General features: G+C 44.6%; 1 protein-coding gene across 1 annotated transcript; it reads right to left on the bottom strand.

The window, feature by feature from the left end:
* Positions 1 to 342: 342 nt before the first annotated feature.
* kirrel2.S (kirre like nephrin family adhesion molecule 2 S homeolog) lies at positions 343 to 18,724 on the bottom strand. The gene is made up of 12 exons (XM_041570658.1): positions 18,455 to 18,724; positions 6,148 to 6,297; positions 5,851 to 6,000; positions 5,537 to 5,694; positions 5,259 to 5,409; positions 5,009 to 5,114; positions 4,442 to 4,631; positions 2,111 to 2,237; positions 1,869 to 1,969; positions 1,517 to 1,715; positions 965 to 1,069; positions 343 to 556 (listed from the first exon to the last, which is right to left on the bottom strand). Exons 1-12 carry the CDS (start codon positions 18,507 to 18,509, stop codon positions 423 to 425), a joined length of 1,626 nt encoding a protein of 541 aa, XP_041426592.1. The 5' UTR covers positions 18,510 to 18,724; the 3' UTR covers positions 343 to 422.
* Between the last annotated feature and the right edge of the window lie 1,403 nt (positions 18,725 to 20,127).

Here is a 20,127-nt window from a genome sequence, read left to right as displayed (position 1 = left end):
TTGGTGCCCCAACGTATTTTGGCCACAATCTTCCCCTGTCTGGTTTTGAGGGTCGCTCAGATACATCAAACTGCCCAGCTTAATTCATCTGTTCTTGTATAAATTATCTATATTTCCTACTTCTAACTATCATCTCATGACGTAATAAATCAGTTGTGTCTTCGATTTTACTGCATGCCTTTACAATAATTTTTTATGTGCGCTCGGGCCAGTATAATGGTTGAGTTATCATCTTCAGACACTGAATATTGGCGATTGTCTGATGGTTCCTCGCATAGATTCTCCGGTGGTTCATGCAGGACTTTTTCTTCATAATGCGCGCCCACACCTCAATGGAGTCTGTCCCACTGGTAACATCTTTATTATTCCACCGCCACCACAATATCCTCTCACCCACAATGCCGTCTCCTCTGGTACCCCCTCTATCTCATGCCCCTCGTTTTCTTCTTTGTCCTTACCAATGGCTCCTTGAGATCTTCCTCAGAGTCGCTGGGGTGCCGCACACTGGGCTCACTCCCTGAGACGTCCACGGCTAGAATCTGTGAGTCCTTCACTGCTACAGAGAGAAACAAAAAGAGTGATAAGTAGGCGGCTATCTCAAGGAGAAAGTGAGAATGTCAGCCAAAAATATCCTTGACATAGAGGATGTAACAGTACAAATATTGATAGCGTTAGCAGCACTTCTTCAAGACATGTTGACACCTAAACCACTATTTATTTCTGACTGAATGAGTAACACTCACTAAAGTAGAGTAATATTGAAATAAAGTGATGTTTCTGACTTTTTAAAAGTTATCTCGGATAAGTCAGGTTGGGCAAGCGATGCTTGTCTATCAGAAAGGAGACAATGAAATGCCTCAACAGAATGAAGCAAATCAAAAACTGCAAGCAGATTAGCCAAAATAGTAAAACCAAAGAGGTGCACAGATATAAGGAGCAACCAGATGGTGGATCCTACACTGACCTTTTTTTGGCCGTCGGCAACAAAGGATGGAAGTGATGACGAGTACAAAGATGCACAGGGTCCCCAAGCCAACGGCAATCAGCAAGAACGTCAGAGGAAGAGTAGCTGCAAGAGAGAGAGTAACAGATGAGATGATGTTCTAGGTTGGAAGTGTTTTTCAATTCAAGATCCCCATGGAGGTCCAACCTTTGGTGAAGGCTCCCCTTAACTCATGACACGGTTATAAATTGAGGGAAAACATTGGCATGTCAAAGTTCTGACAATATATAGGACACCAAATTTTACCCTACTTAACCATCACAATGAACTTTTAGGTGACTTTAATAAGAATTTCTCCCCAACTAGTCTTTAGGCTCAACCCCTCTATCACAGCTCTAGGCACCCCAGGAGGGGAAGCCCCACAGTTTGAACCACTGTTCTACAGGGGGACTTTACTCCCAACAGAGAAAAGTCCCTTGAGATACTAAATATAGGTGTCTTAATCATATTATCCACGCCAAACCACCTTGCTCTAGGCTTAATGACCCAAGGCTGATCCATCAATGATCCTACCTTGCTGCCGCAGAGACACAATGACGGAATCCTCCCCATACTGATTGATGGCACTGCAGTTGAACTCCGTGTAGAAATCGGACTGCTCTGTTCCATCAATGACCAGATAGGAGACAACACCCACTTCAGTGACTTGGGTCTCCACTGAGAAACGGCCCCATGAACCTTCCTCCAGGCTTTGCTTATCCCACGCCCAGACCTAATGGACAAGGAGATCATCAAGAATGAACAAACAGGGCTAACAGTACAGAGATACAATACAATGAGTCAAGTAGAGAGGGAGATAGGTGTATTTAGTGAGAAAACGAGAGCATGGGGGTTCTGATGGACCATACCAATGAATGAGACTTACAATTCTGTCCGGGGCAGGGGTGGACTCAATGACACACTCCATCCGTGCCTTTCCTCCAAGTATGCTCTCATAGTGGGCTTCACTAGTGATGACCGGTGGACCTACAACACACAACAGGTTTAGTTGAGAAAGTGGAGACCTTGCAATACCCCCATGTACCCTAGTAGCAATAATAATGATCTGCTTAGTATGAGAGTACTATGTGGTATTGGTAAATGGTCATGGCTCATTGTTACTCTTACCTCTCACCATGAGGGTCACTTCTTTCTCTGTAGTCCCCATGCGCGGCACAATAGCTTTACAGACGTATACTCCGGCATCTTCACGGGTAACTTTTGTTAGCAACAGTGTGTTTCCATTGCTGAGAACCTAGGGTGCAAGAGGTGGCAATTGAGTTTTCTGGCAGGTAAAAGTATGACATCAAGACAAGAGATGGTCATCTTTGGCCCCATGCAGAAGGTCGCATGGTATCTTATTCCAAGTATTAAGCTCCGACTCTCTTCCGGTTTTTCTCTTCCTTGCTCTCTTGCTATTATGTGTTTTGTTTGGTTGGATTATCACTGCTGGAATCTTGCCCTATTTTGAATTCCTGAGGGATCCCTTGAAACTTTGGTCCGCTAGACGGCTCATACGGTCAGTGATTGGGACAATGTTATTCGGGTACAGTACGGTTTCAGGTTGATTAAGACTCTTAGTTACGATCAGTACATCGAAGATTTTAATTATTTAAGTTGACAAATGTATTTATGTAGTTGTCTTACTCACTAATTGCGCCTAGATAAAGGATCCAACGATCAAGGACAAATAAAATCATTTTAAATTTTAATTAGCTGATTAAAATTGAGTCTGAGGGGAATGCTTTCCGGTAATTTGGAGCTTTTATGGGTATCGGTTTCCAGATAACAGATCACATACTGTACAGGGTCTGATGCCAAGGCCAAAAGCCAAAGGGGAATATTTCCGTGAGTATAAAGATGTTGCCATTTACTTATGATAGTAACTTTTGATTGGGGCACATGAAGGTTGTTTCTCAGTCACTTGCTTCTAAATGCCTGCTGAAATTGGCTCCCCTGCCAAAAAGCAAGGAGGCTGAGTCAGGACACGGAGGTCACACCCTAATGTATTAATATAGCCGGAATACTGTTCACTAGAAACAATTACTGAGGCATCTAAAGGGGATGTGGTTGCCATAAAGACGACTGTGAATGTAACACTTGAAATGTTTTCTGAGACATGTGAGATAATTTGCGTCACTTGGACTGCAAGGCCATTATTGAGTCCACGACACGTCAATAACTAGACTAGTCGAATGGCTGTGTGCACAGGTTTTCGGTCAGCACCAAGAGCGTATTTTCCTTTGCATTTAAAAAAACTTATTTTTCACGTAGGGGGGATAATTCAAAAATTGTTTTTGTCACATTGATGCAGTAAATTTGAATAGTGATAGTATTTTCTTTAGTTCTAGTAGTCTTACTAAGAAAGGATCTCTTGCTGTGTTCGTATGTTTAGCATGAAGAACGATTTGGAGATTTTAGGTTCAAAATAAAAATGAATTACTCTGGTAGTATTCAAGCTTCCTTGCACGGATTAGGTGTGGAGTGGGTAACTCCAGATATATTTGTAAGGGGTAGTTGGGTATGGAAGGGTATGAACTTGTTAACTACGTGTGGAGAATAACTTGCCAAGAAATTGCGCTCCCAATAGATTCACAAAGAGGATTCTTTACTAGTCACATAAATACGAGGAGATTGTTACGTATTTTTTGGTGTGAAGACGATGTACTTTTTCAATGTTCTGAATTGGCTTACATTTATTTTAAGATGTATTTTTACGACACCTGAAGGCTTTGAAGTTTAAGAACACAAGATTAATGGAATTGACCTCGGACTTTCAACAATTATTTAGGTAGTGAAATAATGCTTCTGTTAATTAAAGGTATTTCAGAAATAAGAAGGTTATAACATGTAGGTGAGGGTGTGAATAGGGAGATAATCCAAGTAGTAATGTGGTACGTGTACTTAAAAAAGGTGGCAGAGTAAATTTTTAACCACCAGCCCAGGAGTTAAATAACAATGGGTAGTCAAGTTTTTTTCGGTGCTATTACTCTTTGATGTATACCCATGGAATGTGTTTAAACAATAACAATCCACGTTTTGGCTGTTCAACATAATTTGTTAAATTGCTAAACTAAGTGTTAGGGGTGAATGTGTATTTTTTTACCTCTTTTTACTTTACATTATAAATTAGGTTATTTCAATCTTCTCCTTTCTACGAGACAGAGTAAGTTCTAAAAGATCAATTGTGATTGTCTAAAAGAAATGCTTAGCCATTGACCTCTGTTGGGTGTTGCACAGATGTTAGAACGAGGGTTTATAGGTAGAGTGGCAGAGAAATTTAAACATCAATGTTTTATGGTAATGGGGCTTGTTGGGTGACGCATTTCTTATAAAAGCTTTTTCCTGTGGTGGGAACTCTGTAAGGTTAAAAAGTGAATGTCTCATGAAGGAGCTTGTGTTTGTGGCTGACAATAAAAGACATTACATAAGTTCTTTTTACTTTGCCTAAGCTTTTGCTGTCGAAAGATAAAGGTGGTAGGGCCCAGGGGCCAAATACGCAACAAATACATTGACAGCCGTGCTGACATTACTGGCTCCCACACTGTTGGACACCTCACATGAGACTGGAGCAGTGAAGAAAGTGTGGTCCACCTCCACCGTGTATTTGTCTCCTGATACAGCCAGAGGAACACCTCCCTTTGCCCACCTACAGTACCATGAACAGGAGAGATAAATAGTCAAGCAAATGTAATGGTAATCAGCATGGTGTACTTGTATGTATTAATATGGGATGGTGGAGGCTGCCATATAGCAAATTGCCTCTGCTGAAAAGGCTCCAAAGAAGTGGCCCTAGTGGCCATAAAGAGCTATTGCAACCATATAACTAAATGCAAGAGGCTAAAATGGGGTAAAAAAAGGGACCCCAGGAAAAAAATTGGTGCAATGGGGTCAGAAGACTCCAAGATAAAATCACTGCAATGGGTTCAAGCAGGACCCCCTAAAGAATATCTCTACATAACTAAATGCAAGAGGCTAGACAGGTGCCTTATGCCCAGTGTTTCCAGATAAACCCTTAATTCTTACCTGTACCTACTCACTTCCGGGTTGGAAACAGCACTGCACAGGAATGTGACGGAGCCGCCCTCGGTGATAGTAGGGGGTTCTACCGACAAGGTTACTTTGGGGGGATCTGAGGGAGTTAAGAGAGAGATTAGGATTAGATGAATCTTGGGGTGAAACTAACAGAAAGTCATTTATCATGGAATATCATTTTGGCATTGAATGGCTTCAGTATGTGGTAGGTCATAGTTTAGCCAAAGTGGGGGACACTCACACTGCACACTCAGAGTCACAGATTTCTCTCTTCCCTCCGGCAGGGCCTCATTCCTCACATGGCAGGTGTAACTGGATCCGGTATCCGCCAGACTCGGGGTGATTAACAGACTGCTCGCCGAACCCTCACTCTTGCCATCAGATAGCAGCTCCTACAGTAGAGAGATTAGGAATAAGACACGGCTGGGAATGGAAAGCTATGCCTACTGTTGAAAGGAAACAGCACCAACCAGTATGTGGCAAATTATAAACAAAAAAATAGATGATCAGGGACCTCACCTTGGTGTAGATGGCTGAATCCAGCTTCTTGCCATCACGGAACCAAGTAATCTCTGCTGCTGGTTTAGCAATGGGAGCGAGACAGGTGAGGTTGTAGGGTACATCAAGCAGGACATTGGCCACTGGGGAGCCTGGTATCATTGGATCTCCTGGGGGAACTGTAGAAGAGATTGGGTCAACTGGTTTTGCTACTACATACTCCTGATACAGAGAGGGAGAAGCGGTAGGGTGGCTTGTGAGAGAAGATGACCTCTACAGGTCCCAGAGAGGAAGAAAGAAATAATGGCTGGGTTGACCCAGGGACTGGTACTTACGTAGCACCGTGAGACGAGCCCGCTGTGACCTCAGTGCTGCCTGTGTTGCTTGGCACTCGTAGATGGCATCATCACTAAGCTCAACACCTTCAATGTGCAGGTTGTGTTCTCCTAAAGATGGCTCTCCCACCACAGAATAACGGGACCACCCTACAAAATAACACCAAATAAGCTCAATTATACATTTCATACTTTAGCACTGAGCCAAACTGATGTCACAATATGCATTTCCAATCACAAAGACACAACTAATGCCACAATGGTCATTCCTTTTCCTTAAGACATTGCTCCACTAACCTGGAAGGTCTCTTTCTGCTCCCAGTGCCAGCCCGTCCATTGTCCATTGGACCACACCTCTGTAGCCAATCACTACACAAGGAAGAGTGACAGATTTGCCGGCTACGATTACCTTGTCCGAGGGTTGTTGAGAGAAATGGGCTCCAAAACCTGTCAAAAGAGAAGGGGCATGTTGAGCTTGGCTCCAAGTGGTGACTGCAGGTCTCTAGTCAAGTGGGATATGATCACTAGGAAACTAGTGCCACCTAGTGTTGCACAATATACCCTAGAAAGTGCCACCAATCACCAAAAAGTACACCTTTAAGCCACTCTCAGGTTGGGCATGAGCTAGAAGGAAGGGCAAATTAGGCTCTCACCATAACCATGTTTCTGTGAAGTCTTATAATGCACTAATCTGCCCTACAGAGCTTACAATCAAATTTCTTACACTTGAGGCACATGGAGGTCAGTGGGTGAAGATGACAAGGAGACACTTGGGAGTCAAACATGGGGGTTCTCCCATCACTGGGCAGCTGCTTAATGCATAATGCCAGAAATATTGCCCTCTGCTAATCCATCGGCTACTCCGCTATACCATAATTACGTTAATGCTGCGCTCTTATCTGCTCCCATCACACGGATTTAGGGGATTATGGATTTTCTGTGGACGGTGTGGAATAAAGACTCCATATTTAATGCACGCTAGAAACATATTTATGCATCATTATCAATGGATAAATTGTAAATAGACTCAGTGACACAAAGTCAGGGTAGTACAGTAACAACCCCCATGTTAGTTGCACCCAAATGTGGGCCTTGCCTCTCTTGTCAGCCCCAGGCTTAGAGGGCGATGGCTGATGTCAATATCTCCTTTGGGCAAATTAACTTACTGTGGGCAAAAGCCGTATGGATAAAATGACTGCAGTGGGGTCAAACAGGAACCCCCAAGATGAAACTACTGCAATGGGGTAAAAAAAGGAACCCACTGCAATAGGTACAAACAAGTTAAAAAAAAGTCCAAGATAAAATCACTGCAATGGGTTCAAGCAGGACCCCTAAATAATATCTCTACATTGAGACCAAACAGGCCCCCGAGATCAAATCATTACAACGGGTTCAAGCAGGACCCCTCTATAATATCTCTACACTGAAATCAAATTGGACCTCAAGATAAACTCTCTGCAATGGGTTCAAGCAGGACCCCTAGATAATATCTCTGCATTGAGACCAAACAGGACCCCCAAGATAATATTACTGCAAAGGAAACAAGCAGAACCCCTACATATCTCTACAATGAGACCAAACAAGTACACAAGATAAAAATCACTGCAATGAGTTGAAGCAGGACCCTTAGATAATATATCTGCATTGAGACCAAGCACGACCCCCAAGATATCACTGCAAAGCGTTCAAGCAGGACCCCTAAATATTTCTACAATGAGGCCAAACAAGACCCCAAGATAAAAATCACTGCAATAGATTGAAGAACCCCCGAGATAATATATCTGCATTGAGACCAAACAGGAGCCCAAGATAAACTCAAGGCAATGGGTTCAAGCAGAACCCCTTGATTTTATCTCTGCAATAAGACCAAGCAGGACCCCAGGATAATATCTTTACATTGAGACCAAGCAGGACCCCAAGATAATATCACTGCAAAGGGTTCAAAGAGGACCCCTAAGTATCTCTACAATGAGGGCAAACAAGACCCCAAGATAAAGTCATTGCAATTGGTTCAAGCAGGACCCCTAGATTATATCTCTGCAAAGGGTTCAGGCAGGACCCCTAAATATATCTATAATGAAACCAAACAAGACCCCAATACAAAAATCACTGCCGTAGGTTGAAGCAGGACATCTATATAATATATCTGCATTGAGACCAAACAGGACCCCAAGGTAAAGTCAAGGCAATGGGTCCAAATAGGACTCCAATTAACTCAATGGGGGGTGAGTTTATTTTTCCTTTGAACTGTATCTAATGTATTGTATGTGGATGAGGAGAGAGGGGGCAATTTACTGGCCCTCTGATCTCTGTTTGCTGAGCCATTGAGCAGCCGTTAGCAGTCAGGTGACAGGAACCAGGAAACTTACAATTAGAGGAAAATCTGGAGACTGAGGGGAAAGGGAAAACAATGAAATGTCTGGGATACAGTTTCGGCTGCTGCACAGGTACATAATAAAGGTCGTTGGATTTAGTCAAGGTTTGGGGGTATTTATGCTCTGCCATAAAGGTCTGAGAGCTGACAGTTTCTACAAGAATTGAAACCCACAAATACAATGTTGAGAAATGAAGGGAAATGTAACTTCCCAATATACAGTCAGTGTAACAGACATGTGAGAATGAAATTGCTATTAAGCTTCAATTGTCTGGTTGTTTATGTTCTGCTGGTTCTGACTCCTGAAACAATGTAGCATCAGATCTGTAAAGAAGTATTCCAGGGTGACTTCTGCTACACTGCCTTGTGTTTTCGGGAGGCCCCCAAATAAACGGGCAGTGTGAAACTAGAGCTGGTATTGTGGGTGCAGGTATTGTGGGTGCAGATATTGAGGTGCAGGTATTGTGGGTGCAGGTATTTTGGGCGCAGGTATTGTGGGCGCAGATATTGTGGGTGCAGGTATTGTGGGTGCAGATATTGTGGGTGCAGTTATTGTGGGTGCAGGTATTGTGGGTGCAGGTATTGTGGGTACAGATATTGTGGGTGCAGGTATTGTGGGTGCAGGTATTGTGGGTGCAGGTATTGTGGGTACAGATATTGTGGGTGCAGGTATTGTGGGTGCAGGTATTGTGGGTGCAGGTATTGTGGGTGTAGGTATTGTGGGTGTAGGTATTGTGGGCGCAGGTATTGTGGGCGCAGGTATTGTGGGCGCAGGTATTGTGGGTGCAGGTATTGTGGGTGCAGGTATTGTGGGTGCAGGTATTGTGGGTGTAGGTATTGTGGGCGTAGGTATTGTGGGCGCAGGTATTGTGGGCGCAGGTATTGTGGGCGCAGGTATTGTGGGTGCAGGTATTGTGGGCGCAGGTATTGTGGGCGCAGGTATTGTGGTGCAGGTATTGTGGTGCAGGCGCAGGGAGTCATTGAATGATTTAATTTCTCTTTTTGAAGCTGCATTTGCATAATGGTGTTTGCACAATCTGTTAAAGGGAACGGCCTTTGTGTCCGGGATTGAAAAAGGTGGCGCGTAAGAAAACGTGGGCTCAACCAAACCATGTGACAGGCCATCATAATCCAAAATTTGCCCAATTTATTAGACAGTTTAAATTATTATCCCCTTCCGGCAAATTTCCAGTGATTTAGTGTGAGCCAAGGATTCTGCTCCTATTTGCGCTGCCACATTTCATATTCCATTAGAACTTTATCTCTCATACGTTGCTCTTCCCCAGCCAAGCTTTCTTATCTCTTCCCTGTTATATTGATCACTAGGCATCCTCCGCTGCAAGTGCTGTTAATGTGAATAAAGGGTAAGTTATCCTGCTGACAGATGGGTGCTGACATTGCTACACACTGACCTGGAGTGACACGACTGTGTACAAAATATAGCCCTAGTGATGCAATATGTTGCCATGTGGTGCCGGCAATGATTTGTACCCACAGTATCCAGGCCTCCTGATCATTATTATATGATCATTATTGCGCTCACATTAGAGACGTTTATAAATAAAGTGCAGATCCCCCGGTGCCCGAGTGGAAACCAGAAAGGAAGAAACTTGCCGCCTGCCCCTAATATCTGACAGTTTCAGGATAATAAGGGAAAGTTTGGGGAATAACATGGAAATCTAAAGGGTCATCAAAAACCATATGTCCCCATGTGATTAATGTTGCAGCAGCTCATGTATCATCTATGGAAAGAATGTGCCTTTGTGCGGCTCCGGGGCCCTTTGTGCGAGTCTCTCCCCCATTGTGTCACTGGCTGCCTGTTAAGTCCCTTCCTGTCCCCTGAGTGGCTTTAACTGATTTTTAAAAGCTGGTTTTCTGCAGTTAATCCACTTTCCCCCCTTTCATGATTTCTGTGCCTTTGTGTAAACTGACAGCGCGAAACTCCATGGGGGAGAATAAGCAGTGAGGGAGGGGGGGTCTTATACGGAGAGGTAACGAGGGGCCCTAATCTTATAGACTGAAAAGAAAAAGCCCACGGAGGGCTGGAGGGAAAAGCAAACAGTTGTTTTAAAAACACAAGGGGAAAAATGCCTACTTACGGCATACGAGGAGATTTGGGGAAATGTAGTCGCCTCTCAGATCGCCTCTTCTTCGGGCGACTAATCTCCCGGCAATGCCTTTCCGCCGGCTACAATCTATCCGGATGGCACTCGGAGCAATCCGTTTTCCGAAGTCATCCAAAGTTGGTGATTTAGATTCTAGCCGGCAGGAAGGCAGTTCGGGGAGATTAGTCGCCCGAAGAAGAGGCGATTTGTCCGCCCGAACCTCCACGTGTGTCTATGCCCTCACGAGGAAACTTCGGGCGACTTTGGAAAACGAAGCCCTCCGAGTGCCATCCCGCTGGCAATTTAGATTCTAGCCGGCAGGAAGGCAGTTTGGGGAGATTAGTCGCCCGAAGAAGAGGCGTTTCGTAGCCGGGTAAGTAATCTCCCCAAATTTCCACGTGTCTCTGCCCTTAGGAGGTGCTGGCAGGGAGTGCACTACAGGTCTGATGATGATGGTCATTTGTGAGCAAGGTCTTACTTTGCCCCATGATGCACTGCTGTATATGACTCCCCAGTAAATGTGAGCAGTATTATGTGCATTGCTCAAAACCTCTAGTGGGCCCTCAATACTCAGGGACCCCCTGTAGCCGGAAGGATAGACTGAAAATAATGGGGGGGCTCACATTATCTTCCCGAAATGCTTCACCCCATACTGATACCCCCCCAACTGCACCTCTGTCTGTCCCAATATTCCATCAACCTATCCCTTTTATGTGCCTAATAGCTAGCTCTTCTGACAACACTGCTCTTCTCCCAAAATGGGTCCCTGCTTGGTAGATCTGTCCCTAATCGTGCAGTAAGTACAGACTTGCCCGTCCCTGGCTGCAAACTTCCTAAATCCATTATCTCCAGTTCACCTCTCAGCTTAACCCCCCAAAGCGTTTAGTCGGTGACCCAACGATCTGCCAGCCCACTGAGCTGCAGTGGAGTGCAAGCTCTTCAGCACTTTTCATGAATGCCATTGTTCCCACCCACCCCCTTCCCGCCTGTAGGGGGCTGAAGAGTGTTAAGTGGAAGTTAATGCGCCATATGGTGTGTTTAAGAGACAGTTTGCCTTGTTTTCTGCTTGTGCTCTTTGTGGCCGTTTATTGGAGCGTGGGGGCTTCTATTCAGCCAAATTCTGCTGGGGTCATGCACGTTCTTTCAGTGCGCAGAGCCCGGGACAGAGGGAGGAACGGACAAATGAAAGAAAGGCTCTGTGAGAATGGAATGATAGACTGAAAATAATAGGGGCTCACATTATCTTCCCAAAATGCCTCAGTGCCCTATATAATCCCCTGCCCATTCCCCACATGCTGTGATTCCTGAGCTTGAGCAGATAAGGAATTCTAACTGACTTTATTTTACCCATGATGCACAGAGACCCCAGGCCTGCAGGGAGTATATTAGTCACAAAGTTGGATTACTCGAGGTGCCTATTGTTTACATAGGTTTAAATAGAATGAAAAGCGTAGGAGCGATATGAAAGCTAGGCAAGAGACAGAGCAAACAAAACCACTATCTCTCCATCTATATATATATATATATATATATATATATAAAGCGAAACATCACTCTTCATTCAGGGGCAGAAAAATATAAATATATGAGTTTAGAGCTTAATAAATAAAAACCCAAGTTCAATTCATTCCTATGGGATTTTTTGAATTATCAACGGATGAAAGTTAGAGCTCACCATTTGATAATGGTTGTAAAAATCCCATAGGGATGAATTGAACTTGGGTGAGATTTTATTTATTAAGCGCTAAACTCATATTTTAATACATCTGTCCTAATGTCTCTAAAAATGACTTTAAAGGGATTCTGTCATGGTTTTTATGATGTAGTTTTTATTTCTAAATGACACTGTTTACACTGCAAATAATTCACTGTACAATATAAAATGTCATTCCTGAACCAGCAAGTGTATTTAGTTGTAATATTGGTGTGTAGGTGCATCTCAGCTCATTTTGCCTGGTCATGTGATTTCAGAAAGAGCCAGCACTTTAGGATGGAACTGCTTTCTGACAGCCTGTTGTTTCTCCTACTCAATGTAACTGAATGTGTCTCAGTGGGACCTGGATTTTACTATTGAGTGTTGTTCTTAGATCTACCAGGCAGCTGTTATCTTGTGTTAGGGAGCTGCTATCTGGTTACCTTCCCGTTGTTCTGTTGTTAGGCTGCTGGGAGGGAAAGACTGACTGAAGTTTATCAGAGCACAAGTCACATTACTGGGGGCAGCTGGGAAACTGACAATATGTCTAGCCCCATGTCAGATTTCAAAATGAAATATAAAAAAATCTCTTTGGAAACAGATTTCAGGGTAGATTCCTGCTGGAGCAGCACTATTAACTGATACGTTTAGAAATAAAAAACATTTCCATGATATTATCTCTTTAAAAAAGGCAAATAAACTACATCTCCCAGCGGAAAGGCTGCAGTTGTGTCCCTGTGTGTAGCAGGATGGCTGAGCCTCTCATTAGGACTGCGGCACCGTGGAGAGATGCACCCCCCCCCCTCGCTTTCATCCTTATCATTCCATTCAGAGCTGTGATCCTGTCAGGGGATTAGCTGTTTGCTCAATGTGGAGCTGAGAGGTTGCACTTGAAGAGAAGAGGAATGAACAGAGCCTGGAATTATTGCTCCGGCTCAATGGGATTTTAGGGGCCTATGCTGAGCCTGAGACCCCCTTCCCAGCCCTTCAGTGAGACAATCCCCTAATTAACAGCAATAAAAGAGGAGATTTTTTTTTGCTATTCAGATCCCCTGAATATACCAGAAATACTCAGCTCCTATTTATAATTGCTTATACCCCCCACCTTCTCCTGACACCTCCAACATGTTCCATTTCAATGCTCCGACGCCCCGCAGAGCTTGCGATTACTCCTATTAGACTATGTTTCATTTCCTCACGCACTTCGCCAACTGTGACTGGCATTCCAAACAGCATCACTCTATAGGTGTCTTCCATGATTAGAGTGTAAGCTCTTTGGGCAGCCTATTTATATTCAGCGTTTCATTGCTATCAGTCCCCGGTGCAGAGGAGCTTACAATCTAAATGGGCGCTACAGACACCCACTAAGGACAGGTTGATCGAGGGCACTGATAGGTTCCTGGTTGGACTTTGGGGGGACACACAAGGAAAGAAACTGTACCAATATAAAGAGTGATAGGGGGAATGTACCCAACAGTTCAGTCTTGCACCCCTTTATGAACTGCAAATGCTGGGATTTATAATTCTATAACCCAAGTGCAACACAAATGGTAGATCCTTGTTTGATCTAGGGATGCACCAAATCCACTATTTTGGATTCGGCCGATACCCCGAATCCTTCGCGAAAGATTCGGCCGAATACCGAACCGGATCCTAATTTGCAGATGCAAATTAGGGGCGGGAAGGGGAAAACATTTTTTACTTCCTTATTTTGTGACAAAAAGTCACTTGATTTCCACCAACCCCTAATTTGCAAATTAGGATTTGGTTCAGCCGGGCAAAAGGTTTCGGCCGAATCTGAATTCTACTGAAACAGAGCGAATGCTGGATTCGGTGCATCCCTAGTTTGATCCCACCCCCAAACTTTCCAAACACAGATATTCATCATAAATTAATTATAATGCTGCTACTAATTACTGTAAGCTCTTCTGTACAGCCACTCTCCCCACCCAATCCTACTCTTTCATTCCATATTCCCTCTATATAATAACCCTTATGACTTTAACTGGCCATGTTATAGGGCTCCTCCATGTGAATTCATATTTGGATCAGACATTCCCTAAAATAACATTTTAGACTGTAAGCTCTTTTGTACACCCCCCCAATCCTTTCATTTGGTATTCCTTGTATATAATAACTGGCCAAGTTATACTTCTGTTCCAGGTGAATTCATATTTGGATCTCAGGGGGCCAAGCATAAATGGGAGATTTGCCTAAAATTAAATTTTAGACTGTAAGCTCCTCTGTACAGCCCCCAATTCCTACTCTTTCATTCCATATTCCCTGTATATAATAACCCTTATGATCTAAACGGGTCAAGTTATACTTCTGTTCCAGGTGAATTTATATTTGGATCTCAGGAGGCCAAGCCTAAATGGTGGTGGGGGAGGTTCCCTAAATAGATTTCTTATTTTTTGTATTTTTTTTTTCTTTTTGAGCATAAAATCCTACAAACCAGGCTTTTATGCTCAGAATGACGTCTGGTGGGCTGATATTTCAGAGCCTCGCACCACAGAGAGGACAATGGGGAGCAGTTTGGCTCCAGGTCTGCGAGTGACAAGGACTTTTTCTCATGGTCCCAACCTGGCCGAGTACAACAGGCTCATTGTTGGAGCCACCTTAGTCTCGTGGGAGCTGATAAGTTTCGCCTGTTTTGTGTCTCACATACCTGTTGTCTCGGTCCAGTCCTTGTCATATCAGCGCACCCCCCACCTGACCCTTCTAAAATTAGCAACCCCCACCCACCCCCTTCCTTTCTCCCATGAGATAAAGACATCGTCGCCTCAGTTGGCCAAGCAGAGAGACCTGTTATCTCCTGAGCTGTCCATGCCAAGATGACAGACAGAAATGCCTGCAATGTGACCTCTTGGCTCTACCTATCTCTTCTTCTTTGAGATGAGATGCCAGCAATGCGTGGGCACTAAATTAAAGGCTGCAATTAGACAGAGCAATTCATCACTGCCAACAGCACAAGGAAATCTCCAGTGAGAGGGAGATAGGGACTGACAGGGATCCATAAAGTCCTTATTTTATCTTCAAATTGAGTTGACCCGGCAAACATTAGCACATCATTTGCAATAGAGATGGAGGGGGGGGGGATCAGCTGTTTCCAAAATAAATGTTCCCACCATGGACCCATGGCTGCTATAGCAATAATCTGCAATGATACTTAGTGTGTTCAAAAATGTTCAGTAAGGAGAAGATCATAGGCCAACAAACTGGAGAAGGTTCTCGCTCTATCGGTGAAGGGATTCTGCTCCACTGTTGGTGAATTTAGGTCTCAATATAAGAACAGGCCCCATGTATCAGACATTCTATGGAGCCTATATGCTTTATAACAAGTATGGCCCTCAGGGCCCTCAACATAGGTCCTACACAACTACAACAGTCCATGTATTTTGACAAACATTAGCACATCATTTGCAATAGAGATCGGGGGGAGATCAGCTGTTTCCAAAATAAATGTTCCCACCATGGACCCATGGCTGCCGTAACAATAAGCTGCACTGATGCCCAGTGTGTTCAAGAATGTTCAGTAAGGAGAAGATCATGGGCCAACAAGCTGGAGATGGTTCTCTCTCCATCAGTGATGGGGTTCTGCTCCCCAGTGGGAGAATTCATGACTCAATATAAGGACAGGACCCATGTATCAGACATCCTATGGAGCCTATATGCTTTAAATCAAGCACAGCCACCCTGGGGCCCTCGGCATAGGTCCTACACAACTACAACAGGCCATGAATTTCAACAAACAATAGCACATGATTTGCAATAGAGATGTGGGGGGGGGGGGATCAGCTGTTACAAAATAAATGTTCCCACCATGGACCCATGGCTGCCATAACAATAAGCTGCAATGATGCCCAGTGTGCTCTAGAATTTCAGTAAGGAGAAGAACATTGGCCAACAAGCTGGAGAAGGTTCTCTCTCCATCAATGATGGGGTTCTGCTCCACTGTGAGGGAATTCAGGTCTCAATATAAGGACAAGTCCATGTATCAGACATCCTATGGAGTTTATATGCTTTATATCAAGCAGGGCCATCGACATCACCTACACCACTACAACAGGCCATGACTTTTTAACCAAATTATGGTCCCTCAATGATCAAACTCAGCTGACCTAGAATAACAAGGGCCTGTAAAACCTAGCTGTCCCACTAACCCAATGGTCCCATGTCTTTGAGTGAAGGGACTTAGCACCTCTCCCACATCAGTATCCGTCTGGTGGCACGAACAATAACAACCTCTCGCATGGCTAATTAGCAGTTCATTTAGAGGCATGCTGCAGACTGCAATAGTTTCGGTGAAACAGGCGTTGTGAAATTAATTGCAAATTAGCCATGTAGGATGTAGATTTCATGCGTCTGGTTTCTAGGTGGTGAGGCGACGGCTCTGCCGAAGCTCCCACTGATTTTACACTGAAACCGGCCATTGTTTTGGGCCATTACTGAAAATCAATGAGGGGTAAGTGCTAAAACATCTCCATAGGGCTATAGAGTAACAGCACAATGCCTGCGGGGCACACCATGCATTTCACTCTAGAAAGGGATATAGATCTCTCCCAAAATATCAGCACAATGACAGCCAACCTGCAGTCCTCTAGTGCTGCACTACAACTCCCAGCATGCTCCAACAGCCACACGTCTAAATAAAAAGAAACAGTAATTGTATTATTATTATTGGGGAATCTATAGGAAATATTCAGCGTGACAGCAGCTAGGGGATAAAACCTTAATAGAAATTCTATTTTCTAGCCTTAATTTTCCAAAGCCATAAGTGGGTGCTCTGTGCGTCTGCGTTCCATAAACAGCTCCCTGCTATTATTATTCTCGTGTCGGAAATTACACAGCACCAACACTATCCCCAAGACAGCAGTAGAAATAACTGCCCCATGACAATTGGGGCAACTTTATATATATCAAATGACAAATCAAGCCTGTATCTCTACGAGCAGAACCCCCACATTCAGCACCTACACCCCCAGAGTAGCACAAACCCCCAACATGATGAAATCCAGAGAGGCCTTTGTTTCATTTTGTGCAACCAGGGGCCTATTTATTTGCAGGGAGGGGAGTATGTGTGTAGTAAGGGCTGGTGTAACTGTGGGGTAGACTGCACCCCGACCTGCCACCCTAAAGCCCTGGAACCATAGCTCTGACTGTATTAAGGCAATTCAGTGTCAGGGGACTGCAGAACAGTAAGTACAGCCAGGCAACAAGCTGTCAGTATTCATTCATCAGGAATGTACAATATGAAGCCTATGGTTGTGGTTAAACTACAACTCTTAGCATCAGAAAGATGAAGGGTGGCATGATGGAATCTGAATACTGAGCTCCCCTGTCAGGTTTTTATTTATTTATTTTTTTAATACCTGAGCCCCAGTCGATGACCCAAGCACTAAAGTGCATCTGAGCCGTAGGGAAAAGTGCACTCGCTGCAATACTCCGGCACATGCTTTAATTACTGCAGTAAAACTTGGCAGCGGAACATTAAAGTCATTAGTAATGGGATTAAGCTGTATGGTCACCCCTGTCCATCAAACGCTCCCATTACCAAGCTCTGGAGAGAGGGGGTCCCGGGCAGAGGGGGGGATGAGTACAAATTAGTATTAACACGCTCCACAAAAAGTAACAACCCAACTTTCTCTCTGGGGGTTATGTCTTCATAAAAACCAAGTCACTCTCACCATATGGTAAACAATATATTTAATTTTTAATTCCCTATAGATATATCAGATATAGTAGGTACCACTAAACACCCCTATTCCTCCCACCCTCAGCTGAACTCCAGTGCTTCCCAGATCATCTCATTCCCCACAGGGAGGGGGTGACAGCAATACTAGATATATCAGACAGAGGGTTCTAGTTATTTGGGGTATTACTAAACATTAACAAAACTGTACCCCAACCACAGACAATGAATCATTCTATAACTGGTACCCCAAACACCCCTAATCCTGCCACTCTCCACTGAACCCCAGTGCTTCTCAGATCATCTCATTGCTCACAGGGAGGGGGGGGGGTGACAGCAATACTTATTCTACACACAAATCATTAGTACCACCCCCCTTCCCCCCTCACCAGTCAAACAGTCCCTCACTGCATCTCAGACCCACAGTGGGTCCCGGAATGAGCCATTCTCAGTAGAGGGGGTGCCATTGTGCTCATGCTGCAGATTCTTTATGAAACATGATAAAGGGGTGATTGTGCCCCCAAAGTCTCCCCTCCCCCCAAAGACAATGCATTCCAAGCGCAGGGGAAGGAGGATAAAATAATACTTTGCACATAAAATCCACATATTATTTGCACATTTACTCCCACTGCCCAAGAACCCCCCAACAGACAGAATGTCAGTCCCTGTTCAGATAGGGCCCCAGGGGCCCCTGACCCCCACAGACTGACAGCAGACAATGACAGCACAGAGTCACTTACTTTTGCCCAAGAGGAGCCCCACATGGATACAAAGTACCAGCCAGAGATTCTTCATTTCCACTTGCACTTGTCTCCTCTCCTGAGTGGGGTTTGTAGAGGTGTGGGGTAGTCAGGGCAGGGATGGGGTGCCCAGTGCTGGAGGTAAGTGTCCCCGGTAGAATCTGCTGCACCCAATGCGCCTTCTCTGCTGCGCTTTCCTTGTCTCCTGCACCTCCCCTGCCTGCTGCTCTCTCTCTGCCTCCAATTCCCTCTCTGCAGTGGGTTTAGCGAGTCCCTGTCCCTCCTCTGCTCTCTCCCCATTGGACAAAAAGTTCACCCTGTTAGAGAATGAAAGAAAGAGTCTCCCCCTCCCTCCCCTGTCTCACCCCCCCCCCTTTTATCTCTTTTACAAACTTAGCTCATCATGAGCAAACAGAGGAAAGATACACACCAGCCCCCCCTCCCTGCCACCAATACACTGCAATAAGCACTATACATCTTTTAGCTATAGATTGTAAGCTCTGTGGGAGCAGACCTGGCTGGTGGGTTATATTAATCAAGCAGAATTTCCATGTAATGTGATCATGCCAGTGTGTCTGTTTAAACACCATTATTTCCCCTTTATTTGATGCAGTTATCCCCTTCAGGCTGCACAGGCGCTTCTCTTGTAAGGCATTTAATGCACTGCTGTGTCAGAGTTAAAAAACTGATTTTTATTAATACCTCCCAGTAGCAGAGAAAGCAGACCCTGCGGGGGGGGGGGGGGGGGCAGGAGGTACAGGGGGCCCCATGAGGCTATAATTAAAAGGGAAGCACCAAATCCATATTTTGGATTCAGCTGAACCCCTGAATCTTTCGTGAAATAATAGGCAGAAAACTGAACCAAATCCAAATTCTAATTTGCATATGCAAATTAGTGGTGGAAAGGGGAAAACATTTTTTACTTCCTTGTTTTGTGACAAAAACTCAAGCAATTTCCCTCACACCCTTAATTTGCATATGCAAATTCGGATTCGGTTTGGCCGAATCTGAATCCTGCTGAAAAAGGCCAAATCCTGCACCGAATTCGGTGCATCCCCACTAATTAAAGAGCAATTTCTACATATATTGGTAAAACAGGACAATCTCTGGATATGTTGGGGGCCCTAAAATTAATTCGCTCTAAGGGTGGTGACACACACTATGATTTTGGGGAGATTACTCACCCGAAGTTTCCTTGTGATGCAAATTCGGAAAACGAAGCATCCCGAGTGCCAGCCCACCGACGATTACATTTACATGGGAAGTCTTTTCAGGGAGATTAGTCGCCCGAAAAAGAGGAGATTTGTCGCTGGGCGACTAATCTCCCCGGAATCTTAGCGCGTGTCACCACCCTAAAACCTCTTGTGTGCTGATGGGCGATGGTTGAGCCCCCGGCGCAATTATAAACTTGTGTCAAGAGAACATTGAAATGGACTCGAAATTTGCCCATAGAAAGGTTCTGCTGCTGATCTGAGCGCTCTTGCGGTTTATTGATGACCTTAAATGATATTTGGAGGGGGGGGGTCTGGTCATATATTGGTTGGGGAGACTGAAAAATTCCATTGGGCGAGGGTGCCAGTGAGCTGTCTTCTTCTGATTGGTCTGAATGGGACCCGCATCGGAGTCAATTGTTGGTCGTGGTGCCAGACATTCAGATCAGCCCAAGTCAGGCA

Source organism: Xenopus laevis, chromosome 7S (genome assembly GCF_017654675.1).
Source record: "Xenopus laevis strain J_2021 chromosome 7S, Xenopus_laevis_v10.1, whole genome shotgun sequence".
Lineage (NCBI taxonomy): Eukaryota > Metazoa > Chordata > Amphibia > Anura > Pipidae > Xenopus > Xenopus laevis.
Note: the sequence above shows the minus strand (reverse complement) of the source record. Positions and strands in the feature narration are given on the sequence as shown.